This window comes from Garra rufa, chromosome 20, assembly GCF_049309525.1.
Source record: "Garra rufa chromosome 20, GarRuf1.0, whole genome shotgun sequence".
NCBI lineage: Eukaryota > Metazoa > Chordata > Actinopteri > Cypriniformes > Cyprinidae > Garra > Garra rufa.
Window position 1 is genome coordinate 39,748,608 of NC_133380.1, and position 24,712 is coordinate 39,773,319.

General features: G+C 35.2%; 2 protein-coding genes across 5 annotated transcripts in view; both read right to left on the reverse strand.

The window, feature by feature from the left end:
- Positions 1–23,359, reverse strand: part of hipk1b (homeodomain interacting protein kinase 1b) — a 29,769-nt gene extending 6,410 nt beyond the window's left edge. Inside the window, exons 1-14 of one of the 4 annotated variants that reach the window (XM_073825760.1) lie at positions 23,057–23,359; positions 17,512–18,148; positions 13,421–13,794; positions 13,162–13,285; positions 10,523–10,642; positions 10,337–10,423; positions 8,770–8,954; positions 8,528–8,678; positions 8,255–8,441; positions 6,680–6,798; positions 6,284–6,418; positions 3,588–3,748; positions 2,416–2,559; positions 2,095–2,238 (exon numbers count right to left, since the gene is read on the reverse strand). In XM_073825760.1, coding sequence (XP_073681861.1) covers positions 2,095–2,238; positions 2,416–2,559; positions 3,588–3,748; positions 6,284–6,418; positions 6,680–6,798; positions 8,255–8,441; positions 8,528–8,678; positions 8,770–8,954; positions 10,337–10,423; positions 10,523–10,642; positions 13,162–13,285; positions 13,421–13,794; positions 17,512–18,126 — 2,546 coding nt within the window. In that variant the 5' untranslated portion in view covers positions 18,127–18,148; positions 23,057–23,359. Of the gene's footprint in view, positions 1–2,094; positions 2,239–2,415; positions 2,560–3,587; positions 3,749–6,283; positions 6,419–6,679; positions 6,799–8,254; positions 8,442–8,527; positions 8,679–8,769; positions 8,955–10,336; positions 10,424–10,522; positions 10,643–13,161; positions 13,286–13,420; positions 13,795–17,511; positions 18,198–23,056 lie in introns of all 4 variants that reach the window. The other 3 variants (XM_073825759.1, XM_073825762.1, XM_073825761.1) reach the window with 3 other exon arrangements.
- acap3b (ArfGAP with coiled-coil, ankyrin repeat and PH domains 3b) overlaps positions 1–24,712 on the reverse strand; it is a 235,515-nt gene that overhangs the window by 73,939 nt on the left and 136,864 nt on the right. The window lies entirely within an intron of this gene.

The window sequence follows — 24,712 nt, forward strand, 5'->3', positions numbered from 1 at the left end:
TTATTGAAATAATATGAAGCTACTTTACATTGTGAACAGACCTTTTTTAATATATATCTAAAAATATATTTTAATTGATTGCTTTGAACAAAGCTGAAGTTTCAGCATCATTACCCCAGTCTTCATCCATCTTTTCACACTGAGGACAACTGAGGGACTCATATGCAACTATTACAGAAGGTTCAAACACTCAAGAAGGAAAAACCATCCATTAAGAGCTTGGGGTGAAAACTTTTGAACAGAATGAGGATGTGTACTTTTTTCTTATTTTGCCAAAATATAATTTTTTTTCCCCATTTAGTACTGCCTTTTAGAAGCTACAGAAGATAGTTACATGTTTCCCAGAAGACAAAATGTTAAATTTACCCTGATCTTCAAATTCAAAAGGTTTTCACCCCTGGCTCTTAATGCACGGTTTTTCCTTCTGGAGCAAATGAGTCCCTCAGTTGTCCTCAGTGTGAAAAGATGGATCTCAAAAGCATACAGTCATTGTTGGAAAGGGTTCAAATACACAAAAATGCTGAAAAACCAAAGAATCTGTGGGACCTAAAGGATTTTTCTGAAGCAGGAAATTTACCTGTCAGAACAAACAAGAGACTTTTGAACTTTTGAATGGGGTCATTTTTATAAATTTAACTATTATTTCCTTGTGTGAACTATATGTAAGCATCTTTAATGTGAAATATCTTATTCAGGTCAGTACTGGAAAAAAATACCATGCATTTTGTATGATCTCTTATTTTGGTAAAATAATTAACCTTTTTGGCGATTCTGCCACTGTCAGTGTGTATGTCAAAGTGTATATAACTTTTGACTTAAACTGTACACATAATTCTCTCTCTTACTAATCTTAAAGGTCCCATATCGTACACATTTCTGGAGGTTTATTTTATTTGTTGATGTCCTTAAGAATATATATTTGCGGTATAAGTGCCAAAATCCATCTCAATATATTTTTACAGCTCCTTTTTTAGGAGCTCTGTCAAAAACAGGTCGATTTTGGCCCATCTAATTAATATTCATGAGCCTCTCTTCTGATTGGCCTGTTGTTTTCTGAGTGACGCACAACCAGGCCAATCACAGGTAACTACGGTCATGTATGCTTTAGCCGAGCCCAGAGCCATATTAGAGAGAACCTAGCCTGCTGATACTCAACAGGATATTTCAGAATGATCATTAATGTTTTTTCTTTTTCAAACACCGAATGCAGTAAGCTACATAACTGTTGCTTTAGTAAAGCCCCTTTCACAATGCGCGCTGATTCTGGAAAATTACGGGAACTGTGTGAACCAAAGCCAGAACCTAAAGGCAGTGTTGTAGTAATGATGCACGTTATCAAGCGACTCTTCACAACGAAAAATAACGTTACGTGCAAAGTGGAATGAAGCAGCGATCATCAGGCAGAGCCAGCTCCTCACTATCAGCGCTGAAGCACAGTTTGTTCAGGTTAGTTTCAGTTTAGTGAAACGTACGCGTCACATTACATATCTCACATCCAAACGTCACATGTCTTTATGGTTTGTGTGTAAAGCACGCACAGATTCCGGAAAACAACTGTGAATGAACCAAATTAAACAATTCCGGAACAAATCGTGGGACACATTATCCGTGTATTTACCGGAATCGCTGTGTGAAAGAGGCTGAAGTTGACGTGCCGCTGGTCTCTTATATTCACGTTGTTCTGAAGCCTGTGTAATGATCGTAGCTTGACATCTATCGACTGAACAGGGTTTTCTCCACTTGTTTTCCTGTTGTTGTTGCTCAATGGAATGGATGCGTTGTTGTCTGGGGGTTTGACAAAAGGAGGGTGGGACGTTGGTTTGTGACTGAAGGCGGTGACTTGAGTCGATCGGACGTCACATCGTTACGGAAGTCACAGCAGCTCGTGAAAATGAACAGCTACTTTAAGCAGGCTGTGTGCAGTTTACTGTGGATTGACTGTTTTGAAACTCATATGGTAGTTAGATAGCCCCTAGACCTTAGTTATCATGAAAAAAGCCAGGAAATTTTGATTTTGACGATATGGGACCTTTAAACCTTTATTGGTTGTGTATGTGAAACACAGCGATCGTAGCAGGTAGTGACCTCACTCACCTAGCAGGGTGGAACTTCCTCTCGTCCTCATCTTCAGAGTCACTGTGGATGGTGATGACGCTGACAGCAGGACTCGGGGTGTCAGAGATAATGATGGGCTGAGTGAGAATAGCACTGTATGACTGAGAGCTCACCAGAGCACTGCTGTGAAAACAAACAAGACAGTCACAAATGTAGAGACTTTTCACCCTCAAAAACAAAAAATGGCATCAGATTAGTGTATAATTTTTTTTTTATATCACAAGCACACATTCCATATAAAAAAACTATAGTAAACACACCATTGAAATACTTCAGCGTCAAAAGTAAAAGGCTCAATACCTGCTGCCAGTGTCACAACCGACTCTGCTCCTCTTGTTCTGTGACCGTGTGACCGTAGATGTTCCCCGACTGAGAGACTGAGTGGAATTGAGGCCGCCAAGGATGTGTGGGTTCTGCTGGACAACGCCGTTGTGCTGACCGCTTCTGCAGGAAACAACCAACCAGTCAGTATCGAGCACATTCAAACATCTATCATATTGACACTGACACATATTATAGGGGTGGGGGAAAATCGATTCTCCAATGCATCGCAATTCTTTCTTCAACAATTCTGAATTTTTCAGAATCGATTCTGAGCTTGTTTTTTTCGCATATTTCACATTTGCGTGCAAGAAACACAACGGGCTTAATTGCACAGAATTTGAACTGTGAGACAAGTGTGCATTGCTTGACAGTGTGTGTTTCCACTCGCCATATTTTACTTTAGATATGCTTTCATTTATGCCGTTTGGCACAAAACTCATGCACTTACAGACTTTCATGTGTGCTTTGTGTTTGTTCGTCCTAAAGCTTGATTACAGCTGCGGTTAAATGCACTTGCGAATACATTTATATGAAATTGATGTACACACTGTCAGTTATGTTTTCAGAGCAGGACAAAACATCTGATTGAATGCAGCTTGTTAAAGCCGTCACTGTGATCTCATCAGTAAATATAGCTGCCGATGGCAGACTTTGTTGGCAATTTTTTTGCCATTTACTTTAAAAATGAGCCGAGAATTCAGAGAAAAAATATTATCTGTCTTACGGTTCAAAAGTTATTAGCATAAACATGAGTGAAATTTTGGACAAGTGGTGGCGCTAGAGAGATTGAGTTAGAGACTCCAAATTTGCTATGGCTAATGTTAAGTCTGTCCTCTATCAGTGTGCCAAATTTCACAACTTTCCCGCAAGCGGTTCTATGGGCTGCCATAGACTCATCGATTCATGCCGCTTCTTTTAAGATGGCAGTACTGACATACAGAGATTCCAACTATAAACAAAAAGCATAGAAACGGCAATTTCACATTTTGTTCAAATGTAAAGTTGTAAAGATGTATTTGCACAGCAATAGAATTAATTAGGGGGAAAAAAATGTAGATCAAGAATAGTTTTGGAATCGGATGGTGAAGTGCCTGAAGATTCCCACCCCAACATATAATGAAGGTTTGGGATTCTTTGCAAACACTCACCTCCAGCTCGATGTCTGCTGTGTCGAGTTCTCAGACAGCAGGTTCTCCAGAGGCGATTGGTTCACTACGGGTTGGTGGCTGGAGTTGTGGATGGCCATGCCAGGCACCTGCTGCCACGCTGAGGGTATGAGGATCTGCTGGGTTCCCGCTGGCCAGGCCTGCTGGAGGATCACAAAATATCTCGCTTAATGACACTGCTGTTTAGAAAAGTGCTTAAACAAGTCATAATGTACCTCTGATTGTCAATCAAATTTGTCATAAGTTTCACTGGCAAATGAACAGTGGGTAAAAAGAACTATGACCAAACAATGAGTGACACTGATGGCCATTTAAATCTGAATTTAAAGATGTGTGTCATGCCAGAGTGATGAACTTCAACTAACATGCTGATGTGATAATCACTGCACACAATTGAAGTGAACACCAAGAAATGAAAATAAATAAATCATTATCAATGCATAACAAAAATCTGCAATTCTCTGAGTTTTATAGATGTAGCACAGCCATTTTGTACGATTTTAAAAGCCAAGACAAGCACAGCATGCATAAATCATACACAAGCGTTGACGGGGGGCAGGAAAGAGTAGTCCGGCAACCTGTTGGGAAGAATCATGGCTGTTAAAGAGTCAGAAAACAATGAGCGTTTCCACAGAGCAAAACTGGCCAAAAGATCTGCCATGCCAGTATGGGCAGCACTAGAGTACCTGCGGACAGACATTGCTATGAGAGGGAGAGGAACATGGCTGCGAGTGTTTTTGAGCTGTAGACAAGGTCAGTCTCCTCCCCTGAGAGAAGAAGGAGGGCCAAACAGACGGTGGGGCTGGGAGGAGGACGAGGAGGAGGAGGGAGGTCAAAGGAGGGATTTAAAAAAATATATTCACACAACAAGAAGCTGCAAGCAAAGCACAGAAGAGTCAGCACATGCCTCCCATGCCTGTAGCAGACCTGCACTGAGAGAGAATGATGAGGGAGGGACTGAGGGGGAAAAGAAAGGGAGAACGAGCAGAAAGACAGATTAGAAATACAGAGAGAGAGAGAAAAAGAGAGATCAGAAACAAAGATAAAGGAAAAGAACAGAAAGGGAGATTTAAAAAGAAGAGCTGAATGACAAACAAAGGAGAGGAAAAATGAAAAATAAAGTAGTCTGAAAAAAAAAAAAAAAAACCCTATTCGAGATCATTAAAAAAAAAAAAAATCAGAAAAACAAGTCACTCAAAAAACTGATTTTCAGTAAATCTCACAGAGGATCTAGAAAAAAAGATGGTGATTGGAAAACATCAAAGTGTCTAAACAACAACAACCGACAATAAAAATCAACAAGACATCGATTTAGATCCAGAATTATCAGAGACACCAGGGGGAAAAAAAGATCCTAGTGTCAAAGGATCAGTAAATATCAATAAGAGAATAAATATGATCCAGAAGTATCAAAGAGATCAGATCAAAGACTTAAAAAATATCAAAGAGAGATAATATCAATAAGAGGGCAGTAAAGATCAATGGGAGATTCACAGAGGATCCAGAACTACAAACAGAGACCAGAAAAAAAATTATGGTGATCAGTCACTGAAATAAACAAAGAAAAAGAAAAAGACCTGTAAAAATCAAGATATCAGAATTATCCAAAAATATAAAAAAAGGGAGAAAATCCTAGTGTCTTTGAGGGAAAAAAAAAGTAAAGATCAATAAGAGAGCAGTAAAGATCAACAGAAGAGCACAAAGGATCTATATTCAAGATATCAATGAGGATCCAGAATTATCCAAAAACTAAAAAGGAAAAAAATTCTAGTGTCTTTGAGAAAAAAAAAAAAAAATTCAGTAAAGAACAACAGGAGATCACAGAGGATCCAGAACTATCAAAGTGAGATCAGAGAAATTGTGATCGAAAAAAAAAAAAAATTATATATATAAAAACTGAATTATCCAAAACTAAAAAGGGGGACAAAATCCTAGTGTCAAAAAACAAAAAATCGTATAAGTCAGTAAAGATCAACAAGAGATTAATGAAGATCCAATATCAAAGAAACATAAGAAAAAGATTTTAAAAACCCTGAAAAAATAAATAAATAAAAAAAGATCAACAAGAGACTGAGAATAAAGATCCAGAATTTTCAAAGAGATCAGATAAATATCAAACAGACTGCAAAATGATCAACTAGAGATAAAAAGGAAAGCAGTAAATATGAACAGGAGATCAGAGAGGATCTGGAACTATCAAAGTAAGATAAAAAAAAAAAAAATGTTGATCAGAAATAAGATCAAAATGTGTAAAAAGAAAAAAACAAGTGTAAAAATCAACAAAATATTAATGAGGATCCAGAATTATTCAAAAAAATTCAATAAAAAAAACTCAAATCACTAAAGAGCTTAAAAAAGATCCAGAATCAAAGAGATCGGAAAAAGATCAAAGAGACAAAAAAGATCCAAATGAGATAAAAAAAAAAAAAAGATCAATAAGAGATCAATTAGATAGAGATCACAGAGGATCCAGAATTATCAAAAGAAGATCAGAAAAAAAGTAAATACCAAAGAATTATGATAAAGGAGTGATCAGAAAAAATAAAAAGACCAGAGAGAAAGCAGGCTTAGAAAGAAAGATGCATTTAGGCAGGATTTTGCTAAGAGCCAGAGAGGGGGAGAGGGTCAATGAGAAATGATGATGTTAGTGGTCGAGCGCTGGGTGGGTCTCTGTTTACCAGCACTGTGGCTGTCTGCTCCAGTAGGGCAGGCCTTCCTGCCCCACAGCCCAGTGCCAGGGGCAGCGGGTACTGGGACGCCACTCCCGCTGAATGAGGGTGCAGCGTGGCCACCATCAGAGGCGTACAGGAGCCCTATGGAGGAGGGGCACCGTGGAGGGAAAGGGGGGCAAAAAGCATGGAAAGATTAGACAAAAGGTCAGACTCAGGTCAGGGGTACAAGGCGTGATCTCACGTGCCATTTACCGGCACTCGCCAGTAGACCGACAGGTCCATGCAGACTTTAAAGACTGATGCTTCCTCTCCGACTCAACTGGATTAATTCGCAGTTCGGCAGATCGCGGTGAGTTCGATATTACGCCAGTGTCTCACGGACGGATGTGCTGTATGTCTTACCTGCGTCAGCATGCTGGGTTGAATCTGAAGGGGCTGCGTGGACTGGTTCTGCTGGACGACAGGAACGCCGTTCTCCATCCTCACGGGATAGCTAGAGGTCTTATTAGAAGATGGAAGCCCTTCAAGAAAAAAAAGGGTTTGTAGAAAGCCTTGCATATATGGAGAAGCCTTGCATATATATTATATGAATAATCAACTGTAAACATTTTGTGCTAACAGCAAAACAAACATGAAACAAATTCTGAATGACTTTGGCTCAAAGAAATACAAATTTAAAAACTGGGTTGGAACAAAACAAGTTACATAAACATAAAAAAACTAACAAAATATACACTACCAGTCAAGTTTTTGAATAGTAAGACTTTATTTTTATTTTTAAACAAGTCTCTTCTGCTCACCAAGCCTGCATTTATTTGATTCAAAATACAAAAGCTGTAATAATACTGTATATTTTTATAATTTAAAATAACTGCTTTTAGAATACATTTTAAAATGTAATTTATTCCTGAGATCAAAGCTAAATTTATTTTCAGCATCATTACTCCAGTCTTCAGTGTTACATGATTCTTCAGAAATCATTCTAATATGCTGATTTGCTGCTCAAGAAACATTATCAATTTTTAAAACAGTTGAGTAAATTTGTTTCTGGATTTTTTTTGATGAACAGAAAGCATTTCTGAAATAAAAAGCTTTTGTACTATCATACATTACCATTGGAAAGCTTGGAAGAAATGAATTTTGAACAAAGGATGATTATCAAAAGTGATGATAAAGACATTTATAAATGTTACAAAAGATTTCTATTTCAGATAAATGCTGTTAAAAAAAATAAATAAAATAAAATGTACTCCGCTGTTTTCAACATAATACTACTAATTTTTTTTAAACAGCAAATCAGAATATTAGAATGATTTCTTAAGGATCATGTGAATAGAGCAATGATGCTAAAAAGTCAGCTTAATAATAATAATAATAATAATAATAATAGAAACACGCACACACAAAAAAAAAAAAACACAGGAATAAATTACATTTCTTAGTAAAAATATTTCAAAATTTTACTGTTTTGCTGTACTTTAGGTCAAATAAATGCATGTTTGTTAAGTAGAAGAGACTTCTTTAAAAAAAAAAAAACATTAAAACCTTACTGTTCAAAACCGTTTGACTGGTAGTGTACAAGTTTTTAAAAATTAACATAAAACAACAACAACAAAACAAAACTGATAAACTTCATTAAGTTTGTCATTTCAGCAATACAAATTAACTTAACGTGACCAAATCTTTAATAAAGGTAATTACACAATATGTTTTTTTATTTTTTAAGACAATTTTTTTTTTAATAAAACAGGTTAAAATCTATCAAAACTCAAGCACTTTCTAAACTCTTGTTTGTACCCTGAAATGATATTTTAATATCTGGCACCATTTTAAAATTATCCACTTGCAACCCACTTTAATTCTACAGACAGGATATTCTATGTGAAAACAGTAAACTGATAATGGAGCTACAACCAAATGGAATCCTGCTTATCCAAAGGGACATACATCACCCACAATGCATCTGCTCCAGCTCACCTTGAATAGTGGTAGGGGGGCAGACGATGAGGGTTTGCTGGAAGGGTTCAGTCTGAGCACACAGCTGAGTGGGGCGGGTCTGCAGGGGGATGCTGGGCTGGGCCAGGCCTGGGATGTTTATGGTGGCCTGCTGGTAAAGTGCGGGTTGGTAGTTGAGGAGAGGAACAGCTCCACCAGCCGACGGAACCTGGGAAAGTTACCGTAGTAAGATGAATGGAAATCCTTCTGAAACAGCTGTGCGTGTTTCTAAGCACCTGGCTGTTTTCCACTCACCTGGCTGTGCTGGTTCAGCTGGCTGCTGAAGGTCACAGTCAGGTTTCCTGCAGTTCCAGGAACAGCGTTAGCAGCAAACAGGGCTTTCCCACTGTCAAAGCTACTGTTCCTTCTCTTGCAGATGTCCATGTTCTGGAAGCACGACTTCACACTACAAAAAAAAAATGACGTGAGAGCGAATTTAAAACACATTTCTGTAATCTAACCAGTGCTGGAAGTCTAGAATCTTTGAAAGGACGTACTGTGAGCTGTGTGGGAAGTTCAGCAGGTGGCTCATGGTCACAAACGGATGTGCCAGGGTCTTTGTGGGCGTGATTCTTTTATCAGCGTCCAGTCTCAGCATCCTCTTCAGCAGGTCAATCAGCTCCCGTCGGTCCGCCTTCTCCGCCAACATGTCCGTCCCTTCTAAATGATTAGGCAGATTGACCTGGAAAACAATCAATACAATGACGAAGATTGAGACTTGTACATCAAGATTTAGATATGTGACCACGAAACCAGTCATAAGGGTCATTTTGCTTAAATAGAGATTTATACATCATCTGAAAGCTGAATAAGTAAGCTATCCATTAATGTATGGTTTGTTAGAACTATATTTGGCTGAGATACAACTATTTGAAAATCTGGAATCTGAAGGTGCAAGAAAATCTAAATATTGAGAAAAATCACCTTTAAAGTTGTCTAAAATGAAGATATTAGCAATGCATATTATTAATCAAATTAAGTTGAGATATATTTACAGCAGGAAATTTACTTAGTATTTTCATGGAACATGATCTTTACTTAAAGAGAGACACTGCAGGTGAAAACGCTGTTTTTTCATGCACCTGTCAAGTTTGAGATTTTGGGCTTTTTGTTTTTTCATAAAGTGTTTTTTCAGACTAGTGGAAAGAAAACATCCAAAAAACACTGTTAAGTGTTTCTTTTATAGCACTTTATCTATTTGTGTCAATAGATCTCAATTACAATACATACTTTTAAAGGTCGTTTTCTCAAAATGAGTTTTTTTTCTCCTACACTGAGCTATAAGTCTCCACTTCAGTAGCACTTACACACACCAAACTTTATTTTTTTCATTCCTTTCTATATCCTTAAGGTTTTTACAGAGGGATTTGCTCATATATGGCTTGATTTTATGCAATATTTTATTCCCCAAAAATGGTAAATAATATAGTGTTTCCAGCCTGATCTAATTTTTTTTTCTGAATTATTGAGTGACAAAATCCCCTCTGTAAAAACTCTAATATGTCAAAAAATAAACAAGAATTTTGAAACTGACTTCATCCAGTGTTTAGATTTTTTTCTACTAGAAATGTAAGCAAATGAGCACATATTTCATTAAACAATGCCTCATTTGCATATGTAACCGAACATTTTAGAAAACTTATCAATGTAATCAATCAACTGAGTAAGTAAGGTGATAACTATTAGTTATTTTTTTACCCTATTCACCTGCAGTGTCTTGCATTAATATCCTAATGATTTTTTGGCAGAAAAGAGAAATCTATACTTTTGACCCATACAGTGCATTTTTGGCGATTGCTACTAATATACCTGTGCTACTTATTTATAACCTTTATTTAACCAAGAAAGAAAACTCACTGAGATTAAAATCTCTTTTGCATGAGTGTCCTGGCCAAGATAGATGGCCCAAGTTTACATACAATAACATACAATACACAATAAAATACTATGCTAAAATCTTGCTAGAAAAACAACTGTTTAAAACACTTGCAGATCATCAAGTCTTTCTCCAAACTAAACAAAAGTGTTTTAAAATATCTAAAAGACTATATATATATTAATTACCTGCATCATGTCATCTAAACAATTGAAGATGTATTTTCTTGCTTCTTTTGACTTGATGCCCATTTCAGACTCATGCTCAGAAGGGGTCTAGAAAAAAAAAAACAGTTTATTACAATATTAACCAACTATTTTTAAATAAGAAACTATTCAGCCATTCAGCATAAAAATAAAAGTATGGATACTGACTTTTAACCTCCACAGTGGGTAGCTGGAGTCTGGTCCTCTGTTGAAAAAGCGGCTTGTTTTTGTGCCAGCGCTCAACAGATACTCAGGAGGCAATCCCTGTGTCTGAGAAATGTACCGAATCTGAAAGAGGAAGATGGGAATTGTCAAGTCTAGTACAGAGACTAAAAGAAATTCAACGAGGAATTGGTTTACATTTTTGGGATTGTACAGTAAAATGATTCTTTGAGTCTTTGAGCAACTTGTTCACAGACGGCCAATTAATAGTCTTTGTAATGATTAGATTCACTGTTGGACCGCAGCCTTCTGAGAACGCGAGTACAGAACGATGTGTCCGGCGTGTGAAAGGCTGTCAATGCTGAATCATGGCTAGCTGTCATGGCTACTATTTATCGTACAGTCTGGCACGTACATGTACACAATCTGTCCTGCCAATCTTCTTAAAGTCACACTGTACAGTCTGTCAAGGTATTATCTGAACCCACATGTTGAGTTTAAGGTCATTTTGACCTAGAAAGGATCTTTTTCCCCTGCAAATGCTAGCTGTTTTTAAATTGGATGAAAACGGTAGAGTTTGCTTACACCGGATAGAACAACTGTCTCAAAAAGGCATCTTTTTGGGATTTTTGTCCCTACCTTATTACACTTGTTCCTGGTCAAAAATGCTTATAAAATTATTGTTACACAATATTATTACCAAATGATTGCATTACCATGCTCAATAGCATTAGCACAGGCATAACTCCGTTCAAACTTTATATGGAAGTCACTGTTTCTGTCACCAAAAACTTCTCTAACAGGCACACACACACACACACACACACACACACACACACACACACACACACGCACGCACGCACGCACACACGCGCGCGCGCACACACACACACACACACACACGCGCGCGCGCGCACACACACACACAAAATCGTCTGCCTGAGGAAAAAACATTTAAAACAAAGGCCGTAACCAGGGTTTGAAAATTAAGTAAGGTGTTAAGAATTGTGCCACAAAGCACTAATAAGGTCTGTTATCATGGTAAATTTGCACATGTAATTGAAGAGTGCGGGCAACGAGCACAGTATGACGGACAGGACTGGAAAGTTCGGTTTTTTTTTTTAGGCGAGGTAATTTTATTTTATAACAAGTTATAAAAAAATAACGTTAGAATAATGACACTGACATAAAACTTGACAACATCTCTTTTGACCGTAGATACTGAATGAGGAAAAAGCGTTTTTCTCAGGTAAGAAGAGTCAACCGCTTTCACGCACGTCTTTCAAAATAATAGTCTAGCGTCAGAAAAAAAAAGAATTACGTTTGTTGTTTCTTTGACTGCACACTCCGCGACCCACTCAAAACGTTTTTGCGACCCACCAGTTGAGAAACACTGCTTTGATTAATGTTTTTTGATGACTTAAGGTTGACTAAAGAGCATGAGACGTCTTCCTGCTGGCCAGTAACGTTAATGTTATTTGGCATAGTAGCCTATTTCATTCTGTAACAAACAGATTTGTATTATGCTATTGTTTTTGATAGCGTTATACATTTCTTTCAGATATTAACGATGATCACTGCGTTTGTCTTACCGATTGTGGTATCGTCCTGTCAGCAATTAAGTTACAGATTGTCTATAAGCTTTTTATGAATGTACAATGTTGCCAGATATTGCTACGAAAAACAAGCAATTACAAAAAGAAAGAAAAAGATATCCGAAATAAGTTCAAAGCTTGTGTTTTGTAAATAGGAATAATATATCACTAACACTGACGTTAAACTTTCCACTTTATTAACGTCCCAAAGTGTCACACCAAATTGGAAAAACGAGTCAAAAAACACGTGTAATAGGTGGATCTGGCAACAAATGGAGGCTGCAACTGCGTTCTCAAGCCCCGTTTACTGAGCTAGCTTCTCGCAGCAACATGAATTGCAAACACTCATGTGATATGAGGTGGTTTAAACGGCTAAATAATAATTCAGAGAGCTTGACAGTTTATTTTTGAATATAAAAGAATTACGGAGGTCCGGACCTCGGTGACCTCATAGCTGGCTACGGCCATGTTTAAAACAGGTTCATGTTTTAGAAAATGTAGTTAATATTAGCATCATTATTTATTTATCTCATCCACCCGCAAATAATCAGAATGCATTTTTTTATTACCTGACCCGACCTCTTTAAATGGGGAGTGTTGATTATCTTCATTGTCATGCTAAAAAAATTTCATTGTTGGCAGCATTAAGTCTGAGTATGATTCAGCAGGCTATAAAACACTTTAGACTGTCAGGAAATTACTCGTCTTTAAAAATCTTAGTTCAATATACTTACCTGTTGATCAAAAAAAAAAAAAAAAAGCCTTAAACCTACCTAATTTTGTGTTATTTCGTAACTTTCAGGAGGATGTACTCAATTTTACAACACAACATTTTACCACTTTGAAAATAAATCTTATTTCGCTGAGTAATTTTGACATTCTTCTTTAGCAATTGATCAAGCAGGCTTGTTGGAAACATTATATCTGCAAAGAATTCTAACATTAAGTTTTAGAGGGAGTGCACTCATTTATGCTGTGCACTATATATAAAGTAATTACTTTATCCTCACGTATATCAACTGGTTAAGTTAGACTGCGTGAAGCACTGACCTGGTCATATTCTGAAGCTCCTGGATAAAGCGGCCAGCCCAGAAAGAGCTCAGCGATCACACAACCCAGTGACCACATGTCAATGGCTTCACAAAACGGCAGACCAAGAATGATTTCAGGGGCTCTGAGAATAGACAGCAGAAAAAAATTCTTCTGTGAAGCATTTCATCGAGTGATTATTACAACACCACAATCTCTTAACTGATCTGTACTAAGGGATGTGTGGTCATTAAACACCAGACTACAGCCATTCCCTCACCTGTAGTAGCGAGACTGGAGGTAAGTCGAGCAGACGGCTTTGGAGACGTGACTGGCCGACCCAAAGTCGATGACCTTCACCCTGTACGGCTGTCGGATGGGGTCCACCAGCATGATGTTCTCAGGCTTTAGATCGGCATGGATGAGACCCAGGCTCTTCAGCTTCATGAGGGCCGTGGCCACCTGCTGCAGGATGGGCCGGATGTGCCGCAGGGGCAGCGGACTGAACTTACTGTGCTTCAGGAAGTCGTAAAGGTTCTGCTCGAGCATTTCAAACACCAGGCACGTGTGGCCCTTGTGCTGGAAACACTCGTAGGAGCGGACGAAGTTGAACTCGTCAGCATTCTCCGCACTCAGCCGGTTCAAGATGCTCACCTAGAACAGATATTAAAAGTCAAATGTGACTCTGGACCACAAAACCAGTCTTAAGTAGTATATGTGACCCTGGACCACAAAACCAGTCTTAAGTAGTATATGTGACCCTGGACCACAAAACCAGTCTTAAGTCGCTGGGGTATATTTGTAGCAATAGCCAAAAATACATTGCATGGGTCAAAATTTTTGATTTTTCTTTTATGCCAAAAATCATTGAGAAATTAAGTAAAGTTCATGTTCCATGAAGATTTTTTGTAAAATACCTACTGTAAACATATCAAAATGTAATTTTTGATTTGTAATATGCATTGTTAAGAACCTAATTTGGACAACTTTAAAGGTGATTTTCTCAGTCTTTTTGATTTTTTTGCATCCTCAGATTTCTGATTTCAAATAGATGTATCTCAGTCAAATATTGTCCGATCCTAACAAACCATACATCAATAGAAATCTTATTTATTGAGCTTTCATATGATGTATAAATCTCAGTTTTGTCAAATTTAACCTTATGACTGGTTTTGTGGTCCAGGGTCACATATTTGTAGCAATAGCCAACAATACATCATATGGGTCAATCTTCTATTATACCAAAAATCTGTAGGATATTAAGTGTCCCGCGAGAACGTGACGATATCATGGCAAAACATTTTGCAGTGCTTAGATTAGAGCTGCATGACTAATGGCTAAAATATCACGATCTCTATTCAAACACCAATGCGATCTTATTCATGAATGACAACGATTCAGCGGAGTCTATTACAACTGTTTCACGCGCTCCATTGATGCTTACGATGTGAAAGTTATTGAAGACATTCAAATCTGCATTCTTACTGCTGCTGTTTCAGAAACAGTCTTTTTAACCACATAATCATCATTATTTCTTTGTTACAGGCATTTAAATAACATAAGCACTGGGATAAAAGCTTGTAGTTTGGATGTAAACACTTATTGTCTACAGTAGCGATCAAAACGAAAGTATCTTCTAACACGTTTGTAGAGTGACATTTATTCTCTTCACCAGGAGCTGGCGACACCTGCACGTTTAAAAAAAAAAAAAAGTATCTGTCATTAAATTATTGATTCAAGAGATTCCAATGGTGAAACAAGTCTTTATTAATTGAGACACTGGCTCCTTCATTTTTTATTTATTTTTGTTCAAATTTAGACTTAAGCAATGAACATTCTGTCAGGACCACTAGTAAGTTACGTAATTTTGTTTAGATTTCTAATCCTTTTTTTCTTCAGAATCGTTATCTCCAGTTTATAAAAGGAAATAGTTTTTCAGTATACCCAGAATCATGCATTATATTGCATATAATTCATTAAAATATAAGTTTAATTTCCTAAAGTACAAGTTCATATCAAAATGCACCTACATTTTTTTTTGGCATTTTGTGTTTTTTTGTTGAATAAAATACTATTTTCCTCTATATATTTTATCATTGAGGAAAAAAAGTTAAATCTTGTCTCGTCACACCCCTAATATTAAGATCATGTTCCATGAAGATATACCATAAATAAATCAAAACTTAATTTCTAATTAGTAATGTGCATTGCTAAGAACTTAATTTGGGCAACTTTAAAGGCAATTTTTTTAAGCGTTTAAATTTTTTTGCCACCCTCAGATTCAAGATTTTCAAACAGTTCCGAAATCAAGTTATAAGCTATAAGGGAAGTTATAAGAAATGTAATCTTTTTATTTATGTCAGTTTAATATGAAATTGAATTATCTGTTACAATATCACAAGCGGTTTACTCAAATAGATAAGACCCTTCTTTCCTCGGCTGGGATTGTTTAGAGCGTTTGAAGTTGCATTTTGGATATTTTAAACTCAGGGGCACCATAGAAGTCCATTGTATGGAGAGAATTCCTGAAATGTTTTCCTCAAAAAACACCATTTCTTTACGACTGAAGAAAGACGTGAACATCTTGGATGACAAGGGGGTGATTATAGTATCTGTAAAAAATTTTTCCAAAAGCGAACTACTCCTTTTAAGTTTTACTTTAATAAAACTTGATCTATTGTATTATATCCGTCCTTGACAATTGTGTGGTCATGTTTACCACCCTGTGAAATACTGCTTGTGAAATCCAGTCATTTTAATAGGAATCCACAAGATTGGGAATTTTGCGATGAGTCAAAAAATTCCCCATGCAAACCGGTAGTGTAAACTTGTTGCATTGACCAACAGAAGCTGTTTGGTTTGAAAGTGACTTTTGTGTGAGGTGTTTCTCATGCACGCATCTACACTATTGACAATACACAACTGACCTTTGCTGCATGCAAAATTTCTCCAATGTGACCACACCTTCAGTCAAAAGCATCTGCAGAGGCCCCTTCTATGATATATCCTGTCCCGTTTTGTTTTTTTGTGCATGTTGGTCACACAACACAACATTAATTTGGTGGACGAATGTTTTTCAAACATTTTTCATTTTGAAACTGATTATAGGTTTAGTTCACTCCAAAATAAAAAAATCAGTCATAATTTTCTCACCCTCATGTTGTTCTAAACCAATAAGAAATTTGTTCACCTTTGGAACACAAATGAAGAGATATGTTCTGTCCCTTCTTTGAAACTCTGACCCTTTAAAGCACCCTAAAAATGCATATGAACCGAGTGGTTTAACACAAGTTTCTGAAGAAGCATGATCACGTTATATGCTTTTTTAAAGAATTCACTTCTGCTCACCAAGCCTGCATTTATTTGATCAATCAAATAATATTTTGGTTTGATCAAAATACAACAAAAGCAGCAATATTGTGATATATTATGATGTAATGTTACAAAAGATGTCCATTTCAGATAAATTATGTTCTTCTGAACATTTTTTTCAAAGAAACCTGAAGAAATACTACTCAGTTGTGTTCAGCATAATGATAATAATAATAATAATATTAATATAATAATACTACTACTACTACATGTTTTTTGAGCAGCAAATCAGAATATTAGAATGATTTCTGAAGGATCATGTGACACTGAAGACTGGAGTAATGATGCTTTAAATTCAGCTTTGAAATCACAGGAATAAATTACATTTAAAAAAAAAAAGCAGTTATTTTATAATTTATTTTTTATAATTTATTGTTATAAATATAACAGTGTTCCTTAATACTTACATATGTGTGTATTAAAAAAAAAAAAAAAAAAAAACTTTTTTTGAATCGATTAATCGTGACTAATTGTTTTGCAGCCCTAGAACAGACTTTCAATGAAGGGAAAGAAATTGCTCAGATTTCATTAAATATATAGTCACTTGTGTTCCGAAGATGAATGAAAATCTTGTGTTTGGAACTGCATTAGGGTGAATAAATGACCTTTTTTTTTATTCAAGTAGGAACTAACTCTTTAAGGACATCTTTAAAACATTTTTTTCTTTAATTGAGGCTTTATTATTCATTATGATAAGAGTTGATTGGTTGTCACCCTAACATTGTTCCCTTTATGCTACCAATCTCCAAATGAATTTGTTTCATAAATGAAAAACAGGCTCATTATCACTGCATGGAATTAAAATTGTAATATCTCTGAAAAATTAATAGACTAAATGAGAATCGTGTCATTTCCTTATTAACCCTGTTAGCTTGAGGGTGAACATGAGCAAAGTCATATTTAGTTTCATCATAGAGGAAGAGGGGGAAAAAAGGACTGCAGTTAGATTAGGTGAAAATGAAAATACCATGAAATCTTGATAAAAGCCCAAGATCATACCTCGATCTGTCCCTGACGCGCATACGACGGATGGTTCTTCAGGATTTTGATAGCCACGATCTCATTAGTTCCTCTTTTCCAGCACTTGGCCACCTGCCCGAACGTGCCCCGACCGAGAAACTCAAGAACTTCGTAGCTGTTGGAGACGGAGCAGAGGATCTCGTGCTGGACCAGCTGGTAGTCTCCCTCCCCGTTGGAGCTGCTGCTTTTGGTGGTGGGGGCCGAGTGGGGGATGGACTGGGCGGTGGTTCCCGTTCCTCCCGTACGCGCGGAGAACGCCGGAGCCGAGAGCTCCTCCAGGATCTGAACGCTGCCGCTGCCGCTTCCTCCTCCGGAGCTCTCCGCTTCCTCGTTCTTCCTCTTGACGCCGTACCTGTGCCCGCGGGAGGAGTGCGTCTCCGAGTGGTGGATGTTGTGGGAGGTTCTGCGGCTGGAGCCGCGCTGGTGGCTCCCGGTGCTGTCGGCGGCACGGACCACCACCTGGCCCCGGGACGCGGGGGGGAAGACCAGGCCGGAGGTGCCGAAGGGGAGGCCCGCCGCGGGGTTGAAGCTGTACTGGCCCACAGAACTGTACGCTTCATTGGAAGCATCCCAAGCACAGCTCTCCACTTTCATTTTTTTCACCCTGCAGAAGGCACTGGAGGACACAGATGGAGGGGAGAAAACCTGCAGCTGTGAAGCCATGCCTGCGAATATCGAATAAACAGGTTCGGCATCGTAAAATACAGAAAAAACACAAAAAGCACTTTTAAAAATGGCAATACTGATACATCAACATGATAATGAAAAAATGATGTGTCAAATATTTATTTTAAATACTGGCAAATCAAGAATCGTATTAAAATGATGGCCAGCTCCATGTAGTAAAATGTCCATAAGATCAAAAATCCTAATATTTATAATATTAAATTCAAGTTGTTTTTCCTGGTGTTGCTTGTTACAACAACGACACACTTAAAAAGAGAAAAAAAAATCCTAAAACTTGCAAAAAAAATGTCAATTTTTGACAGTGCAGAAAAAATATGCATTATTGCTAATCTATAACTTGACCTTTTTCTTTTTTAATCATTATGTCAGGATTTAAGATGTAGTAATTTTTTTTAGGATTAATATTGTATTTATATTACATTTTTAAAAAGAAAATAAAAAAAATTCTACATAATTTCAATTAATTATAAAATAAAAAGAAAAATTCTATCATAAAACAAAGAGAAAATTCTACATATCAAATATATTAAATCAGTCATTCCCAAAGGCGGGGTCCCGACCCACAAGTGGGTCGCGGAAGATTTTGTATGGGTCGCCAAGTCGAGCACTATTTTTCAGTGCGCTATATACTCTTGATTAAAATTTATGTGTAGTTCACCTATTAGCCGCACGAGGGAGCTCGTCGTTTTTTTCTTCTGCTTTCTTTTTTGTTGTTGTTCTTTAGCTGCGCTCTGCATCGCCTGTTTCACGCAAACTTCGTCTGCAGTGCGTATGCATTGCGTATTTTTTTCCGCACCCATGTTAACGGATTGGAGCGTTCACACTGCACGCGGTTGCTGTCCGGCAGTGCGTCCCAGAAGCAGTGCGTTTGCAGCAGAGAAGTGATCGTTTCGGCAGAGTATTTTTTGCTGTGCTGCATGCGCTGAATTAAAGTGACAGCACATTTTTCGCTGTAAAAATGAACATGGATTGACACGAAAATGTCCCATAAATGCATAAATGAAGTCCACTGTTTCACAGTCAACACGTGGCTTTTTGGTTAGGTTTAAAATAAGGAAAAGTACAGTTTTAAAGAAAAAGGGAACATAATACGTGCACTTGTCCAGGTAGAAAAGATCTTTAAAGGATTGTTTTTAATAAAGATTTAATGCGAAACCAGCATGAGAGCCGATTGTTTCTGTCTGTGGTAAGTTTTAATTAAAATATTTTTTGATAGCCCAATTTCAACTAGAAAAGGAAGCTATAGCCTCCCTATGTTGTGTTAAAATGTGTTGCAACTTGCTTGAGCAACTTAATATACAAATCTAGAAGTCAAGTGCATTGAATAATACGTTGTTTTTTATTGAGTTTAAACGTGCATGTCTGTTATTGTATTAGTGAACTGTGATAAAAGAGGATCACAATGCTAAAAAAACACTTTTGGATTTGAAATCAAAATAACGGATAAATATTGTGTTTGTGTTAAACAGCATTTTCTGCAAATCTGCATTTTACTTAAAAAAAAAAGTGCTTTGTCAAATATCTGTATCTCTTTTAAATAGTTAAGTGGAAGCATGACCTTAAAAATGGTCATACATAATTTGTTAATGCATAAATTCTCTTCGTGATATTTTAACTATATGGGCCTAATGTTTATTGGGTCACAAGGATTTATCGACTTTAAAATGTGGGTCCCCAGAAAAAAAGTTTGGGAAACACTGTATTAAATCAAAAAATAAAAGGGAAAAGTCTATATATTCAATTTATTAAATTATAAATAGAGAAAATTCTACATATAAAAATGCTATAAGAGAGAGAAAATTCTATATATATTTAATTTATTAAAACAAAAAATAAAGAGAAAACTATGTATTAAATTTAGTTAATCAAAATGAGAAAATAGTTTTATTAAATGAATTAAACCAAAAAAATAAATAGAAAATTCTACATATCAAATTCATTAAACCATACAATAAAGGCAAAAATTCTACATATCAAATTTATTAAATCATAAAATAAAGGTAAAAGTTTATATATTCAATTGATTAAATCAAAAACTAGAGAGAAAATTCTACGTATTAAATTTAATAATAAAATAAAGAGAAAATGCTATATTCAATTTATTAAATCAAACTACAGAGAAAATTCTACATATTAAATGCATTTAATAATAAAATAAAATGTATTAAAACAAAAAATAAAGAGAGAACTATGTATTAAATTTAGTTAATCAAAATGAGAAAATTTTTTATATTAAATGTATTAAACCCAAAAATAAATTGAAAATTTTACATCTCAAATTTATTAAACCATACAATAAAGGGAAAATTCTATACATTTTATTTATTAAATCATAAATGGAGAAAATTCTACATATTAAATAAAAAAATAGAGAGAAAATTCTACATATCAAATTTATTCAATCATAAAATAAAGGGAAGTCTATATATTCAATTGATTAAATTATAAATAGAGAAAATTCTACATATTGTATTTAATCAAAATAAATAGAAAAGTTTATATTCAATTTATTCAATCAAAAACTAGAGAGAAAATTCTACATATTAAATTTAATCATAAGATAAAGAGAAAATGCTATATTCAATTTATTAAATCAAAAACTAAAGAAAAAATTCTATAATAAAATTTATTATAGAATTAATAATAAAATTTTAATAATGAAATAGAGAAAATTACATGTATATTTAATTTATTGAAACTAAAATAAAGAGAAAATTATGTATTAAATTTAGTTAATAAAAATGAGAAAATTGTCTATATTAAATGTATTAAACCAAAAAATAAATAGAAAATTCTACATATCAAATTTATTAAACAATACAATAAAGGGAAAAGTCTATATATTCAATTGATTAAATTATAAATAGATAAAATTCTACATATCACATTTTTTCAAAATAATTAGAAGTTTATACATTTAATTTATTAAATTAAATACTAGAGAGAAAATTCTACGTATTAAATTTAATCATAAAATAAAGAGAAAATGCTATATTTAATTTATTAAATCAAAAACTAAAGAGAAAATTCTACATTTTAAATTTATTTAGTAATAGAATAAAGAAAATTCTATAAATTCAATTGAATAAAAAAATAGAGAAAACTCTACATATTAAATTAAGTTAATCAAAAAGAGAATATATTAAATGTATTAAACCAAAAAACAAATTTTTATATATCAAATTAAATAGAGAAAAATCTACATATTGCAAATTTTTATCATTCAATAGGTTAAATGCATATATTAAATAAAAAAGAGGAAATTCTACATTTTAAATTAAATCATAAAAAAGAGAAAATTTTACATATTAAATTTAATTATAAAGAGAAATTCTATATATTCACTTTATTAAATCATAAAAGAGAAAATTCTGCTTATTACATTTATTAAATCAGAAAATAGTGACACATCTACATATTGAATTTAATCATACAATAAAGTGAAATTTCTATATATCAAATTTATTAAATCACAAAATAAAGAGAAAAATCTACATATTAAATATTTAACCATAAAGAGACATTTCTACATATCAAATGTTTTAAATCACAAAATAAAAAGAAAATTCTATATATTCTATTTATTAGATCACAAAAAGAGAAAATTCTGCATATTAAATTTATTAAATTATAAAAAAGAGAAAATTTTACATACATTTATTTAATTATAAAATAAAGAGAAAATTATATATATTCAGTTTATTAAATCATAAAAAAAGAGAAAATTATATGCATTACATTTAATCATAAAATAAAGAGAAAATTCTGTGATAACTGCTAAATCATTTTATAGTGCAACTATTAGTAGTTTATTGTTTTAACTAGGTCAGGAGTGAGACTATATTCATGGCAAAAACAGAACAAATCACAAAAGTCATACAATTATTAAAATACTACACAAAACATTTAGTACAGGTAATACTATAAATCTCTCAAATTCATTCAAGTGACACATTCTTTAAATACATCAATTGAAACCCTCTCTAAATAAACATTGCCATTTTAAAAACGAATAAGTATAAATGATCTATAATCCCTTGATTACGAGTAATTTTATAGTAGAGATAGGTACAACTTATACTCAAGTATCACTGTATTACATGCACCCAGGGATTTCAACAACAAATCAGACAGGTAAAATTTTTTTTTTTTTAATTTTTAAGGATTAGGATTGAGGGTCTCTGCCTGTAAAAGCTGAAACCCCTGCTCAACACAAGCACATTCAGAGAGACCGACTGCCAGCAAAACATCATTTAAATCCAATAAAAATATCAAATCATCAACACACAACCCAGATATCAAAGATTACCTACGAGTTACACAGCTGCTGGTCGTATATCGTCGTATAATCGAGTTTTAAAGCGATACCAACCCGCTGCATGTTTACAACCACCAACCGACTCCACCCTTTTCGAGAAAACTGCGCTAATGTCGGCAAGCAAAAACGAAAACACGAAATAAATAAGGAAAACACGGCATTTATTCATTCATATATGCACATTAATATCGCAATCACTAAACTGAGTGACATTGTCGGCGATGTCCTCGAATCTGCAGACGTCATAAGTTTGCTACATTGTATCATCTGTCGGCTAAGTTACTAAGCAACCGATCTTTAGAGTTAATGTTACAATGTAACATTTTAAATCTAATACTGAAAACAAAAAGAGAACAGTAACTCAGTACAAAAGGAGAAATCAATGGGGGGGAAACACCAGAGCTTAACAAATCCAACCCTCCTTTATAAAAACCCATTATATGTCCAGAATAGTTTAATTAAAGACATTTAAACGGATGTAAGGTTATATATTATGTATGATTATTGCTATATTGGTACCTGAGCGTGTTGTTGATCCTGGTGTGTGGGGCAGAGGAGAGCTTTAAATCCCTCGGATCTGGATTCTAGGCCTTCATTGTTAGTGAGCAGCTCCGGCCTTACAGTTAACTCGAAAATAAACAGCGATCGGTATAAAAATACAGCTCCATCAGTCACTATGAAGGGTGACCGGACTAGCCGCTCATAAAATCGTCGATTTCTGTCTTTGTACTAAAAAGCCCTGATTAAAATCCAGGCCGAAAGGGGCTGTTGTGCTCCCCGGAACATCCAAAGCCTGATTATCAGCTGCTTCAGTTAGGCTTCCTGTCCACGGACTCTGGACTGCGCATGCGCACAAGGCTTCACACGTTTTGTAACACGCACTGAGATTGGCAATTGTGCAACTGTTGATGATGGGAAAATACCATGCCGCTGCTCAACATGTTTCCCGTTACTATTGGAAACACATCATTGACGCACACGGGTTTTTTTCACGCCAACTCTAATGGAAGGTACTTGGCAACCGTGGCGTTTTTTTATAACATGTCACTAATCCGGTTATTTAACTTTACTAGTGCAAACATGTTCACTAAAATAATAACATGTAACATCTGATATAAATATAGCTTTTACAACACATCACATATAATGTATATTTAATATGCAAAATTAAATGTCTCTCTGTATGCACACATATACAATTGAAAAAGTTTACATGCACCTTGCAGAAAATGTCAATTAGCCAAATAGCAAAAAAAAAAAAAAAAAAAATTCTTTTATGCCAAAAATCATTAGCATTTTAAGTAAAGATCATGTTAAATTAAGACATTTTGTAAATTTCCTACTGTAAATATATCGAAACTTAATTTTTGATTAGTAATATGCATTGCTAAGAACATCATTTGGACAACTTTAAAGGTGATTTTCTCAATATTTAGATTTTTTGCACCCTCAGATTCTAGATTTTCAAATAGTTGTATGTCGGCCAAATATTAGATGATGTATAAATCTCAATTTTGACACTTATGACTGGTTTTGTGGTCCAGGGTCACATATGCTTGATTCTTAATACTGTGTTGTTACCTGAATGATCCACAGCTGTGTTTTTTGTTTAGTGATAGTTGTTCATGAGTCCCTTGTTTGTCCTGAACACTGAAACTGTCTGCTGTTCTTCAGAAAAATCCTTCAGGTCTCACAAATTCTTTGGTTTTCCAGCATTTGTGTGTATTTGAACCCTTTCCAGCAATGACTGAATGATTTTGAGATCCATCTTTTCACACTGAGGACAACTGAGGGACTCATATGCAACTATTACAGAAGTTTCAAACGCTCACTGATGCTCCGGAAGGAAAAACCATGCATTAAGAGCCGGGGGTGAAAACTTTTGAACGGAATGAAGATGTGTACTTTTTTTCATATTTTTCATTTAGTCTTGCCCTTCAGAAGCTACAGAAGATACTCGCATGTTTCCCAGAAGACAAAATAAGTTAAATTTACCCTGATCTACAAATTTCAAAAGTTGGCTCTTAATGCATTGCGTTTCCTTCTGGAGCATCAGTGAGCGTTTGAACCTTCTGTAATAGTTGCATATGAGTCCCTCAGTTGTCCTCAGTGTGAAAAGATGGATCTCAAAATCATACAGTCATTGCAAAAATGCTGGAAAACCAAAGAATTTGA